Consider the following 17,321-nt stretch of genomic DNA (forward strand, 5'->3'; position numbering starts at 1 on the left):
TATCTGGTGTATTTTTGGTTAAAACATTACTGCTTGTTCAGTGACATTACTCAAAGTGGGTAGAGTATGTAGACTTTTTACTAAAGTAAAAGCAGTGACACTTCATAAAACAGTAAAAATAAAAAGTATGGTATTAAAAAAATAATATAAATAAATTTGTCCAAAAATAACCTGTCATATTTAAAGAACTATTTGTCAATTATTCTTAATTTATTATGATTAATAAAAAAATATACATAATGACAGCAAAATGTGATTTGTTAAAATATTTTAGTTCAAACAGCATTATCTTTACCTTCATAAAGAACCTTTCAGAAAAAATGCCCCTCGCAATATGGCGGCGACGTTCTCGTGCGTTCCGGATCTCCATTCTATTTCGTTCGTTCGGGGAACGAAATCTCTAGTATCGTGTCTGCGACAGCCAATCACGTTTCGTTTCAGCCCCTGTGGAGCCTCTCTACAGGTGATTGGTGGCCTCGGCTAGCCAATCAGATGGCGTGTTTCACAGCAAAGTTGTTAACCCCCAACAGTAGCACTTTGCTTTCCAGCTCTCTAGTTTCGACCAACGGAAGGAAAATACGGACTTTTACCGACTGAAAGACGCCGTTTGACGGCCCGGATGTTGAACGGGAACCGGCTGCTTCTCACCGGCTGGTTCTGTTCGTGAAACTAAGTAGAACCAGCGGAGGCTAACGTTGATGTTAACTCCCTCTGTGGCTCGCTGCGTCGTGTTCTCTGTCGTCTCTCTCTCTCTCGGGTTTTTCTTCTTCTTCTGGTTAAACTTGCAGAAATGTTCCCCATCTGTCCCGAAGGCTTCCACGTTTCCACACAGATCCACTCGGTGAGTATTTTCCTGCCATGTTTTTAACTCTGATGGCCAAAATAAAGAGGCCCGTCGTGATTAGTGTGTTTTCTGGCATCAGATGATTTCATACACGCAATCAAATTCCTGGCTGGTCAGCTGGATGCAATTCAACAGCAAAACCACAAGTTCCTACTCAGTTTTTCGGCCCCTAAAACCACCAAACCCCCAAAAGATGGATCCAGATATTTTAAAAATGTATAAATACATATTTAAATAATAATATATATCCGAATATAATTTGATTTGTTAGGTTTTTCATGAGTAAACCTTAGCTGAACGAGACAGTTAAAGGATGTCTGATTTTTTTTTTATTACACCATCTTCTTTTGAGGAGCTTTCATGCTGATGGCAGGATAATCTGGAACATTTTTCTGCTGGATCATATGCAGCTTTGGGTGTGTGACTGAACAGTGCCAGGCTGTCCCTGTGGTCTGCCCTGGAACTGCTCGGCCTGGATCATTCACTGCAAATATTATCTAACCAACTCTAACCCCATCTCCTTGAAAACAGGTGGAGGATCAACCTGGCTTCACATCTGCATCTTTAAATGTCACCGTTGATTTAAACAAAACAACAAAAGCCAAAAACCGACCAGAACTGAAAACATCTGCTCATTTAAGAGAGCTGGAAAGCTGAGTTTTCCAGCTCTTTCCTGTGATTATCTGAACTCTTTCCCTATTGTGGGACAAACTCCACCCACGTTGCACTTGTGTTTGTCAGCTGGGAGCGTGCAAGCTCAGTTTTCACTCAAAATAATGTCTTCAATCATAATCATTTCAAATGTTTATATAGTGTTTCATTTAAAACATCTGATGGCATCAAAATCACATGAGAATTGAGACGGGTAAAACATTTTAAGAGCTGAAATTAGGCCCGTCATGATAACAGATTTTGCTGGATGATAAATTGTCCCAGATGTTTTTGCGATGAACAATAATATTGTTGTTTTCAGGGCATTTAAAGTAATATAATAATAATAATTAGAGATGTGCCGATCAGGTTTTTTTCCTGCCGATACCGATCACCCATGAGGGCCGATCACCGATACCGATCACATAATTATTATTTTTTTTAATCGTAAGCCCCTACCGGTTACATTATGTGGAAAAAGGATTTTCCACATGATGTAATTTATGTAATTTAGACAAAAACTTGTTTTTAATAACTTTTTACAAGAAGAAAACTAAACAAAACAGGCATTCTGCAAATTGTACTGCTATCAGTAATACTATCTTTACCAGACTGATAACATATGGAGGCTCTGAAGAGGCTAAATAATGTAAAAAGTCAAAATAAAACCTCTCAACATTGCCAAAAAAATTCAAGTATAAAACTTAACATTCAAAGACAAATACAGGATCCATTACAATAAACAATCCAGAGTTACTGAATCAAAACTTCCTGWTAGCATGGCGGCTAGCTGATTACTGCTAGCTCTGATTGGCTGTTTCTGACTGAGCTGAGTAATTATGCAGAGCAGGGAGGAGATAGATTATTTTTTCAGAGATTATCTGTCTCATGTTAGGACAGCGAAAGTTTTAATACGTATGTAAAATTAATTTTTTTAGGTTAGATGCTGCAGCTTTAAGCAGAGGTTTGGTGTGAGAGTCACTACCAGGTGGAGCAGAAGCGGCGCTCCGTCTGTCAAATATTACTACCTGTAGCGTAGCAGCGGTTCAACAGCGAGAGCAGAACCAGCGTCTTACATCGCAGCTCAAAAACTAAAATAATTTTGCGGGTTATTTGTTTAGCTTTCTGACCGTCATGCTAATCCGGGTGAGTGTTTGTAGCTGTGCGCAGCTTTACCTGCTATCTGATCTATTTTTACTGCAGTGAGACTCGATGTAGCCAAACTCCGTCAAGTATATCATTGTTTTTATGCCATATTAGATTCATCGTGTTGATGCATTTTGACCTGCTTCTCCCCACGTGCTTCAATTTTCCGCAAGCACAATTATATTCTAATTTAAAGTTAACTTTAAATTCAAACTTCCCCAGTCACTCAGTGCGTTATAGTTCCACATCGCTTAGGATTTGTTGCTGCACGTTTGCGCAGAGTGAAGGAAAGAGGAGACCAGCTGCACAGGCAGGCTGAGAAATGAGATGCAGGTGATCGGTTTGCGTGATCGGCAACAAGAGACCGTGATCGCCGATCACCGATCTTACACTTTTTCACAGAAATCGGCCGATTATGATCGGTGTTCTTACCATTACTAATAATAATGGTAAGAACACATTCTCAAAGATCAATGAACTTTAAATTCTAATTTAGCGCAGGAGCTGGAACACATTTTAAATATTCAAAATAAATAAGCAAAACAGAAATAAAATTAATTATGAAGTCTGTAAACAAAATTACCCTTTAAAAAAGGTTCTAGTCAGACTGGAGACTTTTGTTACCCAGTTTTTGGCAGAAAGAGACAAAGAAGAAAAACAATAAATTATGCAACTGGAAATGACTGCATTTATTTTAATTTATCATGCAGTTAATTGTTTTATTGCTTATTGCAACAGGTTTAGCTGAAATATTGTGAATAACATACAACCTTTGGTGAAATTTAGGATAAATTTATTTGGAACAGTTCTCTCATTCAGCTAAACTGACTAACTTTAACCGTTTAAAACTGAAGAAATTTAACTGAATATTTTGTAATAAATTCAAAGAGTTGTAGAAGCTGATGGCTGTGGGCAGAAAGGATCTCCTCTAGCAGTCTGTATTACAGCAGATTGAAGAAGCCTCTGACTTAAGACACTTCGTTTATCTGACAGTTTCATGAAGAGGATGCTCAGAATTGATAAATATTCTTTTACATATTTATCGAAACTGCCACTATGTCGTGACAGTATGGTATGAGACAGATGACCTTTCTTCCAGCGCTAACTAGAAACAACCAATCACAGCCAAGAGGCGGGTCTTAGCGCTGTCAATCACACTTGTATGTTTACAGATTATCTGTCTAATAATAAACTGTCACAACATATTGACAATTTTAACAAATATGTAAAAAATGGAAAAAAAAATTAAAAATAAAAGTTATGTACTGTATTAATTTGGGGAGTTCGCCAAGCGGCCGATACCTACGTGTGAAACAAATCTCATCAGCTTCCATTAAGATACAATTCAACCTAAAATGAGGTTAATATAAAGAATAAATAATATGAATTACTAAGGCTTACGTGCAAAACAAACCAAATGGTGAATTTCAAGATTGCTTTTCAAATTAACAGTAGTTGCGTTTCCATTGCAATTGAAAAACTTTGTCAATATTCTGCTAATGTTGAAAAAACACAGTTTTGCAATTCTGATTTTAAATCAGACGTCAGTAAATTTGTTCACACGATAAGTTATTAAAAAAACATGCTGTGCCATCATCCTTTGACTACTTCCTGTCCTCTTCTTCTTCATGGTTTTTGCCAGTAATCACATCTGGTTGTTGATCATGTGACTCGTGATGAGAAAATGTTTCCGATGCAGTTTTACAAAAATAAACCAACAACCTCATCCTAGTGCCAAAATTATTTGATGAAAAACAAGATTTTTTTGAAAAATTGCCATGTTTCCATTAGCAAATTGTAAAAAAACAAACAAATTAATTAAAAGAATTCTAAAATGTATTTTAAAAGTCAGAAGTTGCCAATGCTGTGATGCATCTGCCTGTTTATATCCCGCCACAAACCAAGCCTCCTGTAGACTGAAATATGTGTTGGCCTCTGATCTGAAAAGAAGCGTGCACACCTCCAAATTGCACCCATTATTCCTCATGCTGGTCACTTAGAAACTGATGGAAGCTGTAAGTCATCCAGGCTTCATTTTGAATGCAGCAGTTAGCTGTCAGGTTGTTGAAGAAAAAGCCACAGCAAAAATCCTAGAAGGACGACATTCATATTGACCTTCATATGAGCTTTCTAGTTAAGGAGTTTGAATTTCAACATTGCGATGCACATAAACGTTGTTAATGTGCAAACTTAAAATGATGTTCTTAGAATCATTTTAAGCTTTACTTTCCATAAACAAACACTGCTTTTAATTTTTTCAGTTCATAGCTGCCGGCGCAACATTGATTTAAAAACATCCTTACATGTTTATGTTGTAAAATAAACATGTTTTCACCTCATCTTTCTACTGTTAATTTAAGGGGCGGCCATATTGAAACGTAAAGCCAAGTTGCTCCCACTTTCCCAGTGGAAAGTCCACTTAAAGTTGATTTTTCCAACTGGAATGTCAAGATTTCCCAGTTCCGAACACAGGAACGCAACATTAATACAGTATGAGAGGTGAATTTGTTGGGATCCCCAATTATGGTTTTTATTTTTTAGCCTCATAATGTGTTTATTTTTTTAATGTTTGAATTATTGTTGTAATTTGTTATGTGGCCAAAGGCAGTTGTTCTTAGATTAATTTGATTTCATTTGAAGACTACTCAATTTGGATTATGGCTGGACATTAAATCAATAGCGGTAGTCATGGGATCAATATCAATAGAGCAGATAATACATCTGAAAATATTCAATATATAGAATATTCACTGAATGTTGATTCTGAGCCGCACAGCATTCTGGGAGATGTAGGCAGAGGAAAGACTATCTGCTCAACCTCTTAACGGCTAGCTAAGCTAGCTTGGTGGAATCAATTTACTCACTCATTCTGTGGTTACCTAGCAACTCGATCATTCTGTGGTTACCTAGTAACAACCTGTTGAGTAACTTGCGCAGCAGCAGTTTCAGGTTTTGCCACCATGTCTCATTACTGCCTAAAAATAAAAATAAAAAAACTGGACAAAAAAAGAAAAATCACACCACCCGTCTGGTTGTATCTCAGAAATTTAAAACTAAAATCTGGTCTATAGCAATCAATATTGACTGGTATGAAACGCTTGTTTTATAGGTTTTTCAGCCATATCATCCAGCTCTAATCTGGATTAAATTAGTAACGATTAATAAACCTTTTCTTTTTAAAGGACATTTCCAAAGACACTGACAGGCTGATTTGCAATATGTGGTCTATGCGATGCATCTGGTGTTTTGTTGAGAGATTCGTCTCTGCTATTCATTTAATTTCTCATGTTTTCTGGCAAACATTTAAAACTTCAGACGTGCTGGGAAAAGAGAAGCAGCTGTCTCACTTTCTGGGTTAGAAATGTGTTTTCCAGCTGAGAAACTTCTGCAGACGTGGAAGAACTTTAAGAAACTTTGTCTTATAACAGGTGTGAATATTTTTGCATCATGCAGCAGGTTTGAATAAAAAGCATCAAACTCCTACTGGTTTCATTTACAATTGAATTAATAATTTGCTGACAAGCTATGTACGGCTGCAGCTAATGATTATTTTAATAATTGATTAATCTATTAACTATTCTGCTTAATCAATTAATCGGGTGAAAAGTATCCATATTCTGCAGAATTTTGGTTCTACACCTGAGCAGCACCAGGTGTGTTTGCACAAGCCCAACAATCACCATCAGCTGGTGCAAAGAGCCGTCTTATCTTCTGCCTTACATGAGCAAGCTTCTGCTAAACCTACTTTTCTTTATCAGTTTTGTCCTGGTTTTTCTTTTATTTGCTTACAGATTTTAAAATTTCAGTTCTTCTGTTTGTTTCCAGGGCATCTTTGTGGAAGTTATGGGTTTAAGAATGAAAATTAAAAACCTTTATTCTCTGCCTGGACCCAGGATGATCACAGCATCAACAGGTAAGACGCTTCAGTGGAAATGTAATATTATCCTGTGAATTTTAGGAATATTACCAAATGAAGTGGGGCATCTTTTTCAAAGCAAATACTCTAAAAACTTGGTCCATGTTTTTGTGCACATGCTTGTCCCTGTCCTTCCAGATGGAGGCAGCATTGTGCTCGCTGTGACTCATTTCACCTGGAGTAAACATCTTTTTTATGTGCCAGTTAGTTGTGGCATCAGTGCTGATGAGGTTCAGTGGATCTGAACAGTTTTTCCTGCTCATCCAGCAACGACTGCATCCTTAGTGTTCAATGGTGGAGTGGGAGTTGGTCATGTTTTTCTTGTTTTCACACCAAATAAAATAAAAAAAGCAACAAACAGCCTTATTTTCTAGGTGGAGTTGACTTGGTTTTGCTCAAAATTACTACATTGCATAACTTTTAAACATGGATTGCATAAAATAGTAAGCATTATGACTAGTTTTATCATGTATAAATTATTTTAACAGTTTATTGATGGGAGGAATTAATATATCTAAATGTAAGAAATTGAGAATAAAAGTGCAAAACAAAGGGGAATTATTTCTAGAAATGATGCAGAAACCTAAACTAGTCTTTATAATATTTAAAAGATCACTTGCACAACTGTGTTGTTTTTCCTTTTTTAATTATTTATTTTTCATACAAGTTGGATTGGTTTGGGATATTCAGTCAGTTGTGCCATTTTTTAAACCTGGTATTTTATTTACATGTTTTGGTCATAAATGCGTATATCAGTAGTTTTTGTGGTTTGTGGGTTTTACTCTGTTTATTTACGACTTTAATCTATATTTAGTTTTTTTTTTACATTTTGACCATGCATTTACTTTATTTAAATATAAAATGTTTCAACTTTTGTATATTTACGTCTCTTCCGTCTTGGGTATGTCTTTATTACATAATTTTTGTTTTATTTTACGCTTTTTATATTTTATATTTTCCGCTGTTTTTTTGTGACCTGAAAGTTTCATTTAGAAATATATATAATATTTTTCAAGCGTTTTATCCTATTTTTTGGGGAATAAATTGAATCGTTTTTTATTTATTTTAATTACTCCGTGTCCTACTACGTATTTCGGCCATGTCTAATGTTTATTTCAATAATTGATGTGGATGTGTGGAGCGGAGTTGCTTTGCAACAAATACCCCCTTCCCCCAACCCCGGCAACGCGCAAGCGCTCGGGACCGTGTGGGAATGGTCGGTCCACGAACTGGGGGTTGGACCGCTCCGAGCGAAACAGAGCAAAAGAGTTTTTAAATGTCCGCCATGTTGTCCATGGCGCACTGAACCACCGATAGGGAGCGGAGCGTCGGAAAATAACAGTCCGAGAGAGAGCGACCGAGATCCGGGCCTTCCCCCAGCTCCGCTGGCGACGCCCTAAATACAAGCTAGAACCTTCCGAACGTTAGAGACTAACCGCACAGAAACATCAATGAAAGCTCCACTCGGTGCCGTTGTGAACATTAGGAGATCGGATAGATTTATATTGCATCTGGAATTGTGAAAAAATGAGTAAATTGTCGTTTCGGGCACGGGCGCTGGACGCTTCCAAGCCACTACCCGTCTTCCGTTGTGAGGATTTACCCGACCTACACGAATATGCATCCATTAACCGGGCTGTGCCGCAGATGCCGACGGGGATGGAGAAAGAAGAGGAATCGGTAATGTTTAACGGTTTGAAAATGTGAAGTTTTGAGCTTTGTTTTATTTTTAAGCGATCAGAGGCGCCCCTCTTTTTTTCCTGCGCAAGCTTTCACAAAATGGCCGCCAATTTTCTCAGGAGAAACACGACGGTTTGGGGCAGTTAACGGCTTGTTCGTTGGACATTGACGGATGTTTTGGGCAAATTAAAACACAAGGAGTCTGTATTTGATAAATTTGCCGGGTTTTACCGGTTTATTTATGCAAGAGATGGGTTTCTGAGTACAAAGGGAGTCATGTGACTTGAGCAATGCCGACATTTTGTGTCTTGCGTGAGGAAGGGGGCCCTTGTGTTGGCGTAGTAGCAGAACGCTGAGGCAAGGTGGCGCTGCTGCTCTCAGATCAGTTTGCAGAAATGTCAACAATGCTGCCGTGTGTTGGCAAAAGACGACGGTTGAGATCAGAATTGTTTATTTTCTTATTTTAGTAGAATGCAGGTTAGCATTACTGAGCTGGAATGTTTTGATCAGAATTGCTAGGTCTTGTTGGTGACGTCCATGTTGTTTTTGCTTCCTGTGAGATGTTTGAGCTCTTGTTTGAACGGTAAATGCATTAGGAGTTATTGCCAAGCATGTGCAGCTGTCAGATACGTGTATCTCATTCAATCTCATTGAGGATTTCTCCTCAATGTGTTTGCACTACAGGTCACTGGGAGGACAAGCTGGTTTTACTGGGAAGCGGTGCTTTTGTATTTAGTTGGGAAAATGTTTTGGAATCATTTTTGTGTGGATGATGTGCGTTTTTCTTAAATATTTTTATTCAGGACATTTCTCTACTTTGCCACACTTTTCCTTAAAATGCTGAGCAAATTGGGCTGCATCATACACTTATTTCAGTGTAGTGCATGCTTTTTCTCCTTTGGAGCCTGTGTTTGGTGTTAGGGGTTCAGTGTGCCAAATGGCACCGCATGTGGCCCTCCGGAGGACATCAGGACAGTGTGTAGGGAGAGTACCTGGCATTTACAAAACTCTGTGCTTTTCTGCTGGAACATCTGGTTGTGTAACAAATCTACTATCATAATAATTTGGGAGCAGCTTATTAATTTCTGTGTCAGATTTTATTAAGAATGTGCTTTGAATCAGGTTGACCTGGATATTTGTTTTGGATGGGATGCACCTGGAGGAAAAAATTGATTTTTGAGTTTCCACCTTATTTCCCTATTCAATTTGCTCAGACAGAAATGTATACTTTTTTCAGTTTGACATTTTTAGATTTTTAATTGGGTTTTTTAGATTTTCTTCCCAATATTTACTCTTGTACTGTAATGACAATCATGTAAAGATTTTTTTTCCTTTTCGCTACAAATCCGTTATTGCTTGCCGTCAGAACCTTACAAATGTAAATTTAAAAAAATAATACGACTATTACAATATTCGCTAGTGAAAGCAAAGCAGCAGTTTCATTCAGTCTTATTTTGGAACGTAAACATGGTAATTGTAGTTGCTTTCATTTGATTTATTTTAATTTATCTTATGCTGATTCATTTCCTTCTAGTAAATAATTTATCATCAGAATATTGCTTCTCACAATAACAAATTTCGCTGGACGATTGTCCCAGAAATTATTGCTATAAAAAATGTCATTTTGAGATAATTTTCAAAGAATATAATAATATGACCCTAATTTTTAATGAATTATTGCAGTAAGTGGCCACAACAGGGCTCAAATTAGACATGGGTTACATTATTTGTAGTTTTCTGAAGACCTTGTTGTTTTTAATTTCTCTTTGAACCAGTTAACTTGTAATATGAGAGATTATTGCTCCTGATTCAACTAAATTAATTTCTTACACTTGCCTTTATACTTGTATAGCGTGGTTAAAGTGAACATCTACAGTCAGACTGCTGTCCTAATCGGTTATTTTATCAGTCGGCATCAGAACCACAATCAGTGGAAATGTGTGTAATGCTAACACTTAACAACGTACAGGTAATTTCTGAGAGATGTGAGTTTTATTATTATTACTATATAAACAAAACATCACAATCATCTAAACAACTGTAGCTACAAAATTATAGGTGGGAAAGTCACCTGGCAGTGATTTAAAATAATGAAAATTAGAAATATTAGCTGGATTGAATCTGTTCAGATGCCTCAAATCAGTTTTAATACTTTGTTTTGGTTCATGATGATTGGAACATTGAGAAAACAAAATCTGACAAAACAAATAAAATGACTTGTCCCGAAATATCTAAAAACTTAATAAAAATAGTTGGGCAAATGTGTAAATCTGAGCAAACTACAGACTATTTGTTGTATGTTGAAGTTTTTCAAAGTCTTAAAAAGTCTGGATGTTTTTCAAATCTGAATAAGATTAATATTTATATATATTTTTTTTTAGTCCTGGGCTTGATATCTTGTTTTTTTTTTTCTCCATCTCTATTGAAAAGATTCCCAGTTAACGGAATAGCAGCAGCCAAAGGGGAAATTCAGGTGTAACGGCAGCATCAGGTGTAAAGGCTGACAAAAAAACAAGTTCTTGGTTGTAAAAACGATATTGCAACAATAGTAGTAGTAGTAATAATAATATACTGTTCAAGACTGTAACGGAAAACATTGTGCAGTTATTACAAATAAAAAAACTTTCTCAGTTGAAGTTGAAAATGTTGGACTTTCTTCGTTTTATTTGCTTACAATCGTCACCATTTTGTCCTGCTGTTTGCAGCTTAAGTATTTACAGATCTTCATCACCTGATGGTTATCTGTGTAACTTTATATTGATATTTGGTGTTCAAATAAAACAAAATTGGTTGGAAATTGACAAATCTGGGAGAAAAAGATGCATTAAAACCCTGGAACCAGAAAAATGGAAGTGCTGTTTTCTTCCCAATCAAGATGAGTTGGTATTTTTGGTTAAATAAATGGGTTCATTTGAGCTTGTGGTTCTATTTTTTAAGCATTATTCCTTGGTCTGATTCACCTAAATGTTTAACGTAGAATTAACCCTGGCATATCTAAGCAGTTTTATTTACTTTTTTTGTTTTACTGAGTTTGTCTTTAGGTTGTCCTGAGTAGCCCTGTTGCATTAAGTAATAAATCAATAATCACATGATCATTTAAAACAAGCTCGGTTTCCATTTGCATCATCGGTTTTTCTTTTCTCTTTCTACCAAAATTGAATGACAGAAGTCTTCAGTTTGGTGCTTTGGTCTCAAGCCATTTTTAAAAATTGTTTTTGAAGGACAATTTCATTTACAGAGACGATTAATTTTATTTTTTATTTTGTTTTGGATATTTAAAATGTCTTCATGTTCCAGTGTTAAATGTTTGTGGTGTGCGAGAATGTTTTCTTGCGTCGTTATGCCGTTACTGTTGTACTAGTTGAAAATAGTCTCAAACAACAATATTATCGTTCATCACAATATCTTGGACAATTTATCATCCTTAAATTTATCATGACAGATCTATTCCTCTGATTCAGGGATGCTTATACTAAAATTAACCCAGGCGGATCAAAACATTTTGGTCTTAATCCATTTAATTTGAACCTTTTATTATTATTTTGAGTTTGTCTCTCGCTCGTCCTGAGTCTTTTATTTGCTTCTGAGGTTCTTCTAGTTGCTTGTGTCTCACAACCAACTTGGTGTCAAGTGGTCTGCACACTTCCTGTTTCTCAGCCAATAGAAAGCTTTTATTGTCCGCGTATCGTTGAGTCAGTTTCCATAAGCCCCTCTCTCCCTGTCTGGGCCGGCGTTCCGGAGGAACCACGTGTGCGTTTGTAGCTTCCAGGCGGCGTGTTGTTCTGCGGCGCTGGGTTCCCAGCAAGCAGCACGTGCGGCCTGTTTGTTTTGGGTCAGCCACTTTGTCTTGTATTTACGTTAGGTTGAGAGTGAGGTCAGTGTCTGCAGGCCTGCTGGGAAACCCACGGGCGTCTGGTGTGTTTGCCTCGCTGCCAAACACAGAAACATGCTGGCCGGCTCCCAGCTCCTCGCTGCATGACCTCACTGGGGGTCACCTGTCCAAAGTATCCGCCGTTCATTCAAACCGTCGGCCATTTTCATTCAGCTTTCATCAGTAGCTTAAATGAAAGCTTTCATTCCTGCTCAGTGCCTTGAACAGTTTCTGTGCTCAAGCGTTTTTTTCTCCCACCACGCTGAGGAGCGGTTTACTCTCGCTGTGGAAGAGACTCAAAAGGGGGTGGCGGCGTTGGCTTGCTCAGCGTTTCTGGTGGTGACTGATGGCGCTCGTTTTAGGAGCTATATTTGAACTACTGCGTGTGAGAAAGCAGGACTGTTGGCGAGCCAATACACCTCGGTGTGTTTATCATCGGCCCACAGACGGAAAGTAAACACACACGTTTTCTGATGAGGTTTGGCTGCCGGCGGGTTGGGGTTTATGAAGTTTGGAGAGGAAGAAGCTGAGGGGTTGGGTGTCGGCTGGAGGGAATTAGGATGGGAATATTAAAGTTATGCAATAGCATGAGCGTGGATGTTACAGCAGAAAAAAACCACGTTTTTCTCACTCTTTGTTTTTGTCTCTCCCCTCCTCCCTTTCCTTTTGATGTCCACATTAATCTTGCTGAGTTTTATTTTGCGTTTCCTTTGCTAAGGATCTAAATCTGGTGTGGGAATCAAAGATGACGGAAATCCATACAGCTGGCTAAATACCTTGGCAAGCTGTTCCAATTGCCCAGAGATTGGAACCAACTACTTTTGTCTCGTTTGACTGTGATCAGTGATTAAACACTGAAAGCTCAGATTTCTTCCTGCTAATCAGCTGCATTAAAACTGAATTCCCACTATTCTGCGTCACCGGGCAGCATGTACTTTATGCACCTTGGCTACGTTCACACCGCAGGTCATGATGCTCAAGTCCCTTTTTTTTTTTTTAAATTATTACCATTATTATTGCTGAGATCCGGTTTTGGTTGAATCAGACGTCTGAACATTTAACTCTAAAGGTCACACATTTGCAGAAGAACATAGCCGTCACGCAGCAGCACATCGTTTAAAGCATCACTATTTGACCTTTGCAAAAATATTTATAAAAACTGTCATGAGACAGACGATCTGTGAAAAAATGTGTCTCCGCTGCCTCCTCCCTGGGTTCCTACTGCCATCTGCAGAAATGAGCTGCTCCGTTTAGAAATGGCCAGAGCAAAGGAGAGGGGCAAAGTGCTGCCAGTCATGCTAGTGTACATGCTGCTAAGCAGCTTGGTGTTTCAGGAAAACTGTTAATCCACCATCATCAGTGGCTGTGCTAGTTAGCCTTAGCATTCATGGCAGGCTCTGGTGTGCAGGACTCACTGTAGCGTAGCAGAGGGGAGGCTGTGAGCAAATTGTTCATAAAGGTTACATACACCTAGAACAGAGAACGGCCATTATCTTTGGCCCATTAAACGTTCCACCAAGCAGCACATGGATTCACCTAGTAGAGTTCAGTACAAACGTACTCCCGTTCTGTTGGTTTCAATCCTTCTATTTGGTGTAGATCGGATCCCTTAACATGGTTTTATGTTGCTGGATGTTAAAAACGGTATAATTTGATGTATTATGCATTTCTATATGGTAACGTTATGCTGCCATATGAAAATTTAGGCCGATATTTTAATATTGACGATGACCACCACCCAATTTTGCGTTGCATCACTGCACCGTTGCTTTGCCAAACATATGGTCGCCCATCCGTCTCGAAACACAATTGCAAACAAACATTGGTTATCGGCCGAGTCGTTCTTATCGGTCCGTTAATGATGCTTTAAAAAATGGCCGACATTAAAACCGGCTTATCAGGCTTTGCTACTTCCTGATGTGAAACTACTTGACCAACAGTTTTTCCATTATAAATAGCATAAAATAATCCTGATCTGTGTATCCTGATATAAAACACCGTCTCTTTGTAGTGTGGGTTTTAAATGCTGGTAAATCAGAGATGGAGTCAGAATGGTCAGTTTGTTTTTGTCTGTGCGTGCCGGTTGAGCATGCTCATTAACTGAGCTCGGATCAGAACCGATAATCCTTGAAGGGTTTACTCCACAGTAATGGGGCTTTACTCACTTAACTAAACCAGAGAGCTTAGATGGGACAGTCCAGCTGTGAGGTGCAGATGTTACACATGTGCAGCGTTTCAGACTGCGTTTGTCAGGGTTTTTACTGAGAATTGGTCCATTTAATATGTAGAACAGGAATCCTCTTTGTTGCTTCTTCTAAGCTTTGATTATTGCTCAAACTCCAGTCACTTTAAAACCTTTTGATTTCTTCTGGTTTTTCTTTTCAATCTGAAGCTTCAGCTTTTTGTAAGACTGAATGTGATTCATAGAAAATGCAAGTATGCTTTCTCAAATGTCAAACAAAATGCAAATCCCTGAGGTTAGTCTGTGCAAAAACCAAAGTCTTGCTTCTCTTCTAGTTTAGCTTCTGTAAATTATTGCACATTTATACTGTTGGACGATTCTAGATTTTTGATTGTATTTTGACCTTTGTAAAGCACTTTTCTCACATTTCACTGGTTAAAAATTACTCTAAAGTTTTTGTTTTGCTACATTTAAGCATTTAAGTAGTTTAATTTTTGACTCCATCTTGTAGTTCAAGCAAGTAGGCGCAAAAGTTCAGTAAATTATTTCTCCCAAGGAAATGGCTTTTCCAGTCGGACGACATAATGGCTAATTTAATACCGACGCATTTTTAACCTTCCCATTTCAAAACGAGGGTTGCCCGTTCCAAACCTCTGAAAGAACTGCAGCAGAAAATTGCTGCTTCGCTTTGCAAATACAAGCAAGTTGAATAGTAAATTCTGTGTATTTGAATCAAAGTATTATAAAAAATATACAAAATAAATAAATGAGTTATTCACCAGTATTTACATAAATACATATCTTAATGCAATTTGTTTTTATCACGAGATAAAAGCTTCTAATACAGCATGATGAATGGATTTTTCAGTATTTAGCTGTATTTGAAACACTGGCAAAATGAAAACATAAATATGTTGGTTCCACTGACACCAGGACAGGTTTTAGTATAAAATGGAAACGGCTTTTATTGGTTCACAGAGGGGAAATTCAGGTGCAGCAGCAACGTCGGATTCACACCAAGTACCAAAAGTGTTAAAAACATAAAGATTGACTGTTATAGTAATTATATGCTGTACAAGATTATAACTAAGTACTGCAGTATTCAGTTTTATTTGAATTTACACCAATAGTGGGTGCAATATTCAAAATAATGATCTTTAATTTCATATCTGACAGAGAAAGCAAAAGTATTTTTTTTTTTTGTAAAATTGCATATAAATTTGGCCATTAAGGGGTTAAAGCAGCGTTGCCTTAATCAGAGTGATGGGTGGTGTTAGTTTCTGTATGACTGATGTTTCACATCATATTTCCCGAAATCCCACTTTTTCTTTTTAGCAGGGTTGAAGTTGTGGTAGGAAGTTGGTGCTGAAACTTCAAACTCAGACGTGTTAACAGCTGAGACTCTGCTTCCTTTCAGAAAGGCTTCTCTGTGTGTGTGTGTGAACTGGTTTAGTCAAATTAAAGCCAAATAGAAACTCGGATCCATCAAAACGCTCCACCAACTGGTTCTGCTTTTATCCTGAGAGCAAACAAAAAAAGTACAGTTGATGTTCTGCGTTGTTTCTCGATGCGGAAAGTGGTAAAACTGAAGCTGGCATGAACTTAGGCCTTTTACAATGAGCAATAAATCAATGACAAATTAAAACAAGCTCAATTTCCAATTGCATTGTTTGCTTTTCTCTCTCCTCCATTTCTTCCTACCAAAAACTGGATGGCAAAAGTCTTCAGTCTGGTGTTTCAGTCTCAACCAACACCTTTTTTTGTCCATTTATTTTGGATATTTAAAATGTCTTCCAGTTCCAGTGTTAAATCTTCATTACATTGCTTGAAAATGGTCTCAACATTATTGCTTATCGCAATAACTTCTTAGACAATTTGTCGTGACAGGCCGAGGTGAATTCAGTAATTTTACAACTGAACAAGTCGGAATAGACGAGATGTTTTTAGAAGTGGAAGATGGGGAAACGGTTGCATGACTGTAAAGCTGTGTTGTGCTGCTGAGCCTTAACTCTGGATTTGAGTTGATATTTGATAAAAAGCAAACCTCAGCCAGCAGCAGATTGATGCCAGATTGGTTGAGTAATTGCATAAATGCGACGAAAGCTGCAGGTTTGAGATTCCAGGTGAAAATATGTTGGAGTTGGTGTTGGTTAACTCTCTATCAGCTGGTGACTCGCCTCAGGTTTGCTTTTGCACGACCTTAGTGTTAGTCAGAGGGGGGCAGAGTATCCAAAAATTGTACTGAAGAGTAGCACTACAACATATTAGTACTCAAGTAAAAGTGGAAAGTAGCTGTCCAAGTAATTAAGAGTAAAAAAAATTGATACTCAAGTACTGAGTAACTGATCAAATGATCAATCATTTAATATTTATAAGTGACATGATCAGACAGACCAACATATAAAGCTAAGTGGAAATTTTGGTACTTTTGAGGAGAAAAATGACAATATTTCGTATAAATAACAAACAGGCCAAAGAACATTTTCCCAAATGAGTTTCTTTCAATAAAAATCTTATAAAACTTTAACAAAAACTGCAGGTGTGTGTGTGTGTGTCTGTTGAATTTTTGGTTAAAACATGTTTTTTCATTCAGTGCGAAGAAAATCCAGAAGTTTTACTCAAGTGAAAGTAGAAAGCACAGCGTAGTAAAGATATTCTAGAAAGTATTTTTATTTTATTTTATTTCAAAAGTTGCTTGGGCAAATATAATTGAGTAAATGTAGCTAGTTTCTACTTAACTCTGGCATGCGAGTGTTTGATGAACTGGTCGAACTGACACCCTCCGCTAAACGCCAACTCATTCACTCCCAACTTCCTTTGTCTGGGTCTGCCTCAGGGCAAACAGACACACACCTCCTCCCAGCGGAGCCTCTCTACGCGGCTCAGTCTGCTGGCAAACAGCCAGCCGGAGTTAAAGGCTCAGCGGTTAAACCCGACTGGAAACGTTCAAACCAGCCGGCCGTTTCCCCCTCAGCGCCCAGCAGCAGGTGGCAGCTAGATGAGCTGGATGATGGGCAGTTATGGAGGGAAA

At 37.9% G+C, this 17,321-nt stretch overlaps 1 protein-coding gene across 3 annotated transcripts in view; it reads left to right on the top strand.

Annotated features, from left to right (window-relative positions):
• The first annotated feature begins 333 nt into the window (after window positions 1–333).
• LOC103479473 (enhancer of polycomb homolog 1-like) overlaps window positions 334–17,321 on the top strand; it is a 37,372-nt gene continuing 20,384 nt past the window's right edge. For 2 of the 3 annotated variants that reach the window (XM_008433904.2, XM_017310178.1), the window contains exon 1: window positions 7,727–8,237. In XM_008433904.2, the coding sequence (XP_008432126.1) occupies window positions 8,085–8,237 (153 nt within the window). In that variant the 5' untranslated portion in view covers window positions 7,727–8,084. Of the gene's footprint in view, window positions 842–6,466; window positions 6,555–7,726; window positions 8,238–17,321 lie in introns of those variants that run through there. The other variant, XM_017310179.1, reaches the window with a different exon arrangement.

Source organism: Poecilia reticulata, linkage group LG17 (assembly GCF_000633615.1).
Source record: "Poecilia reticulata strain Guanapo linkage group LG17, Guppy_female_1.0+MT, whole genome shotgun sequence".
NCBI lineage: Eukaryota > Metazoa > Chordata > Actinopteri > Cyprinodontiformes > Poeciliidae > Poecilia > Poecilia reticulata.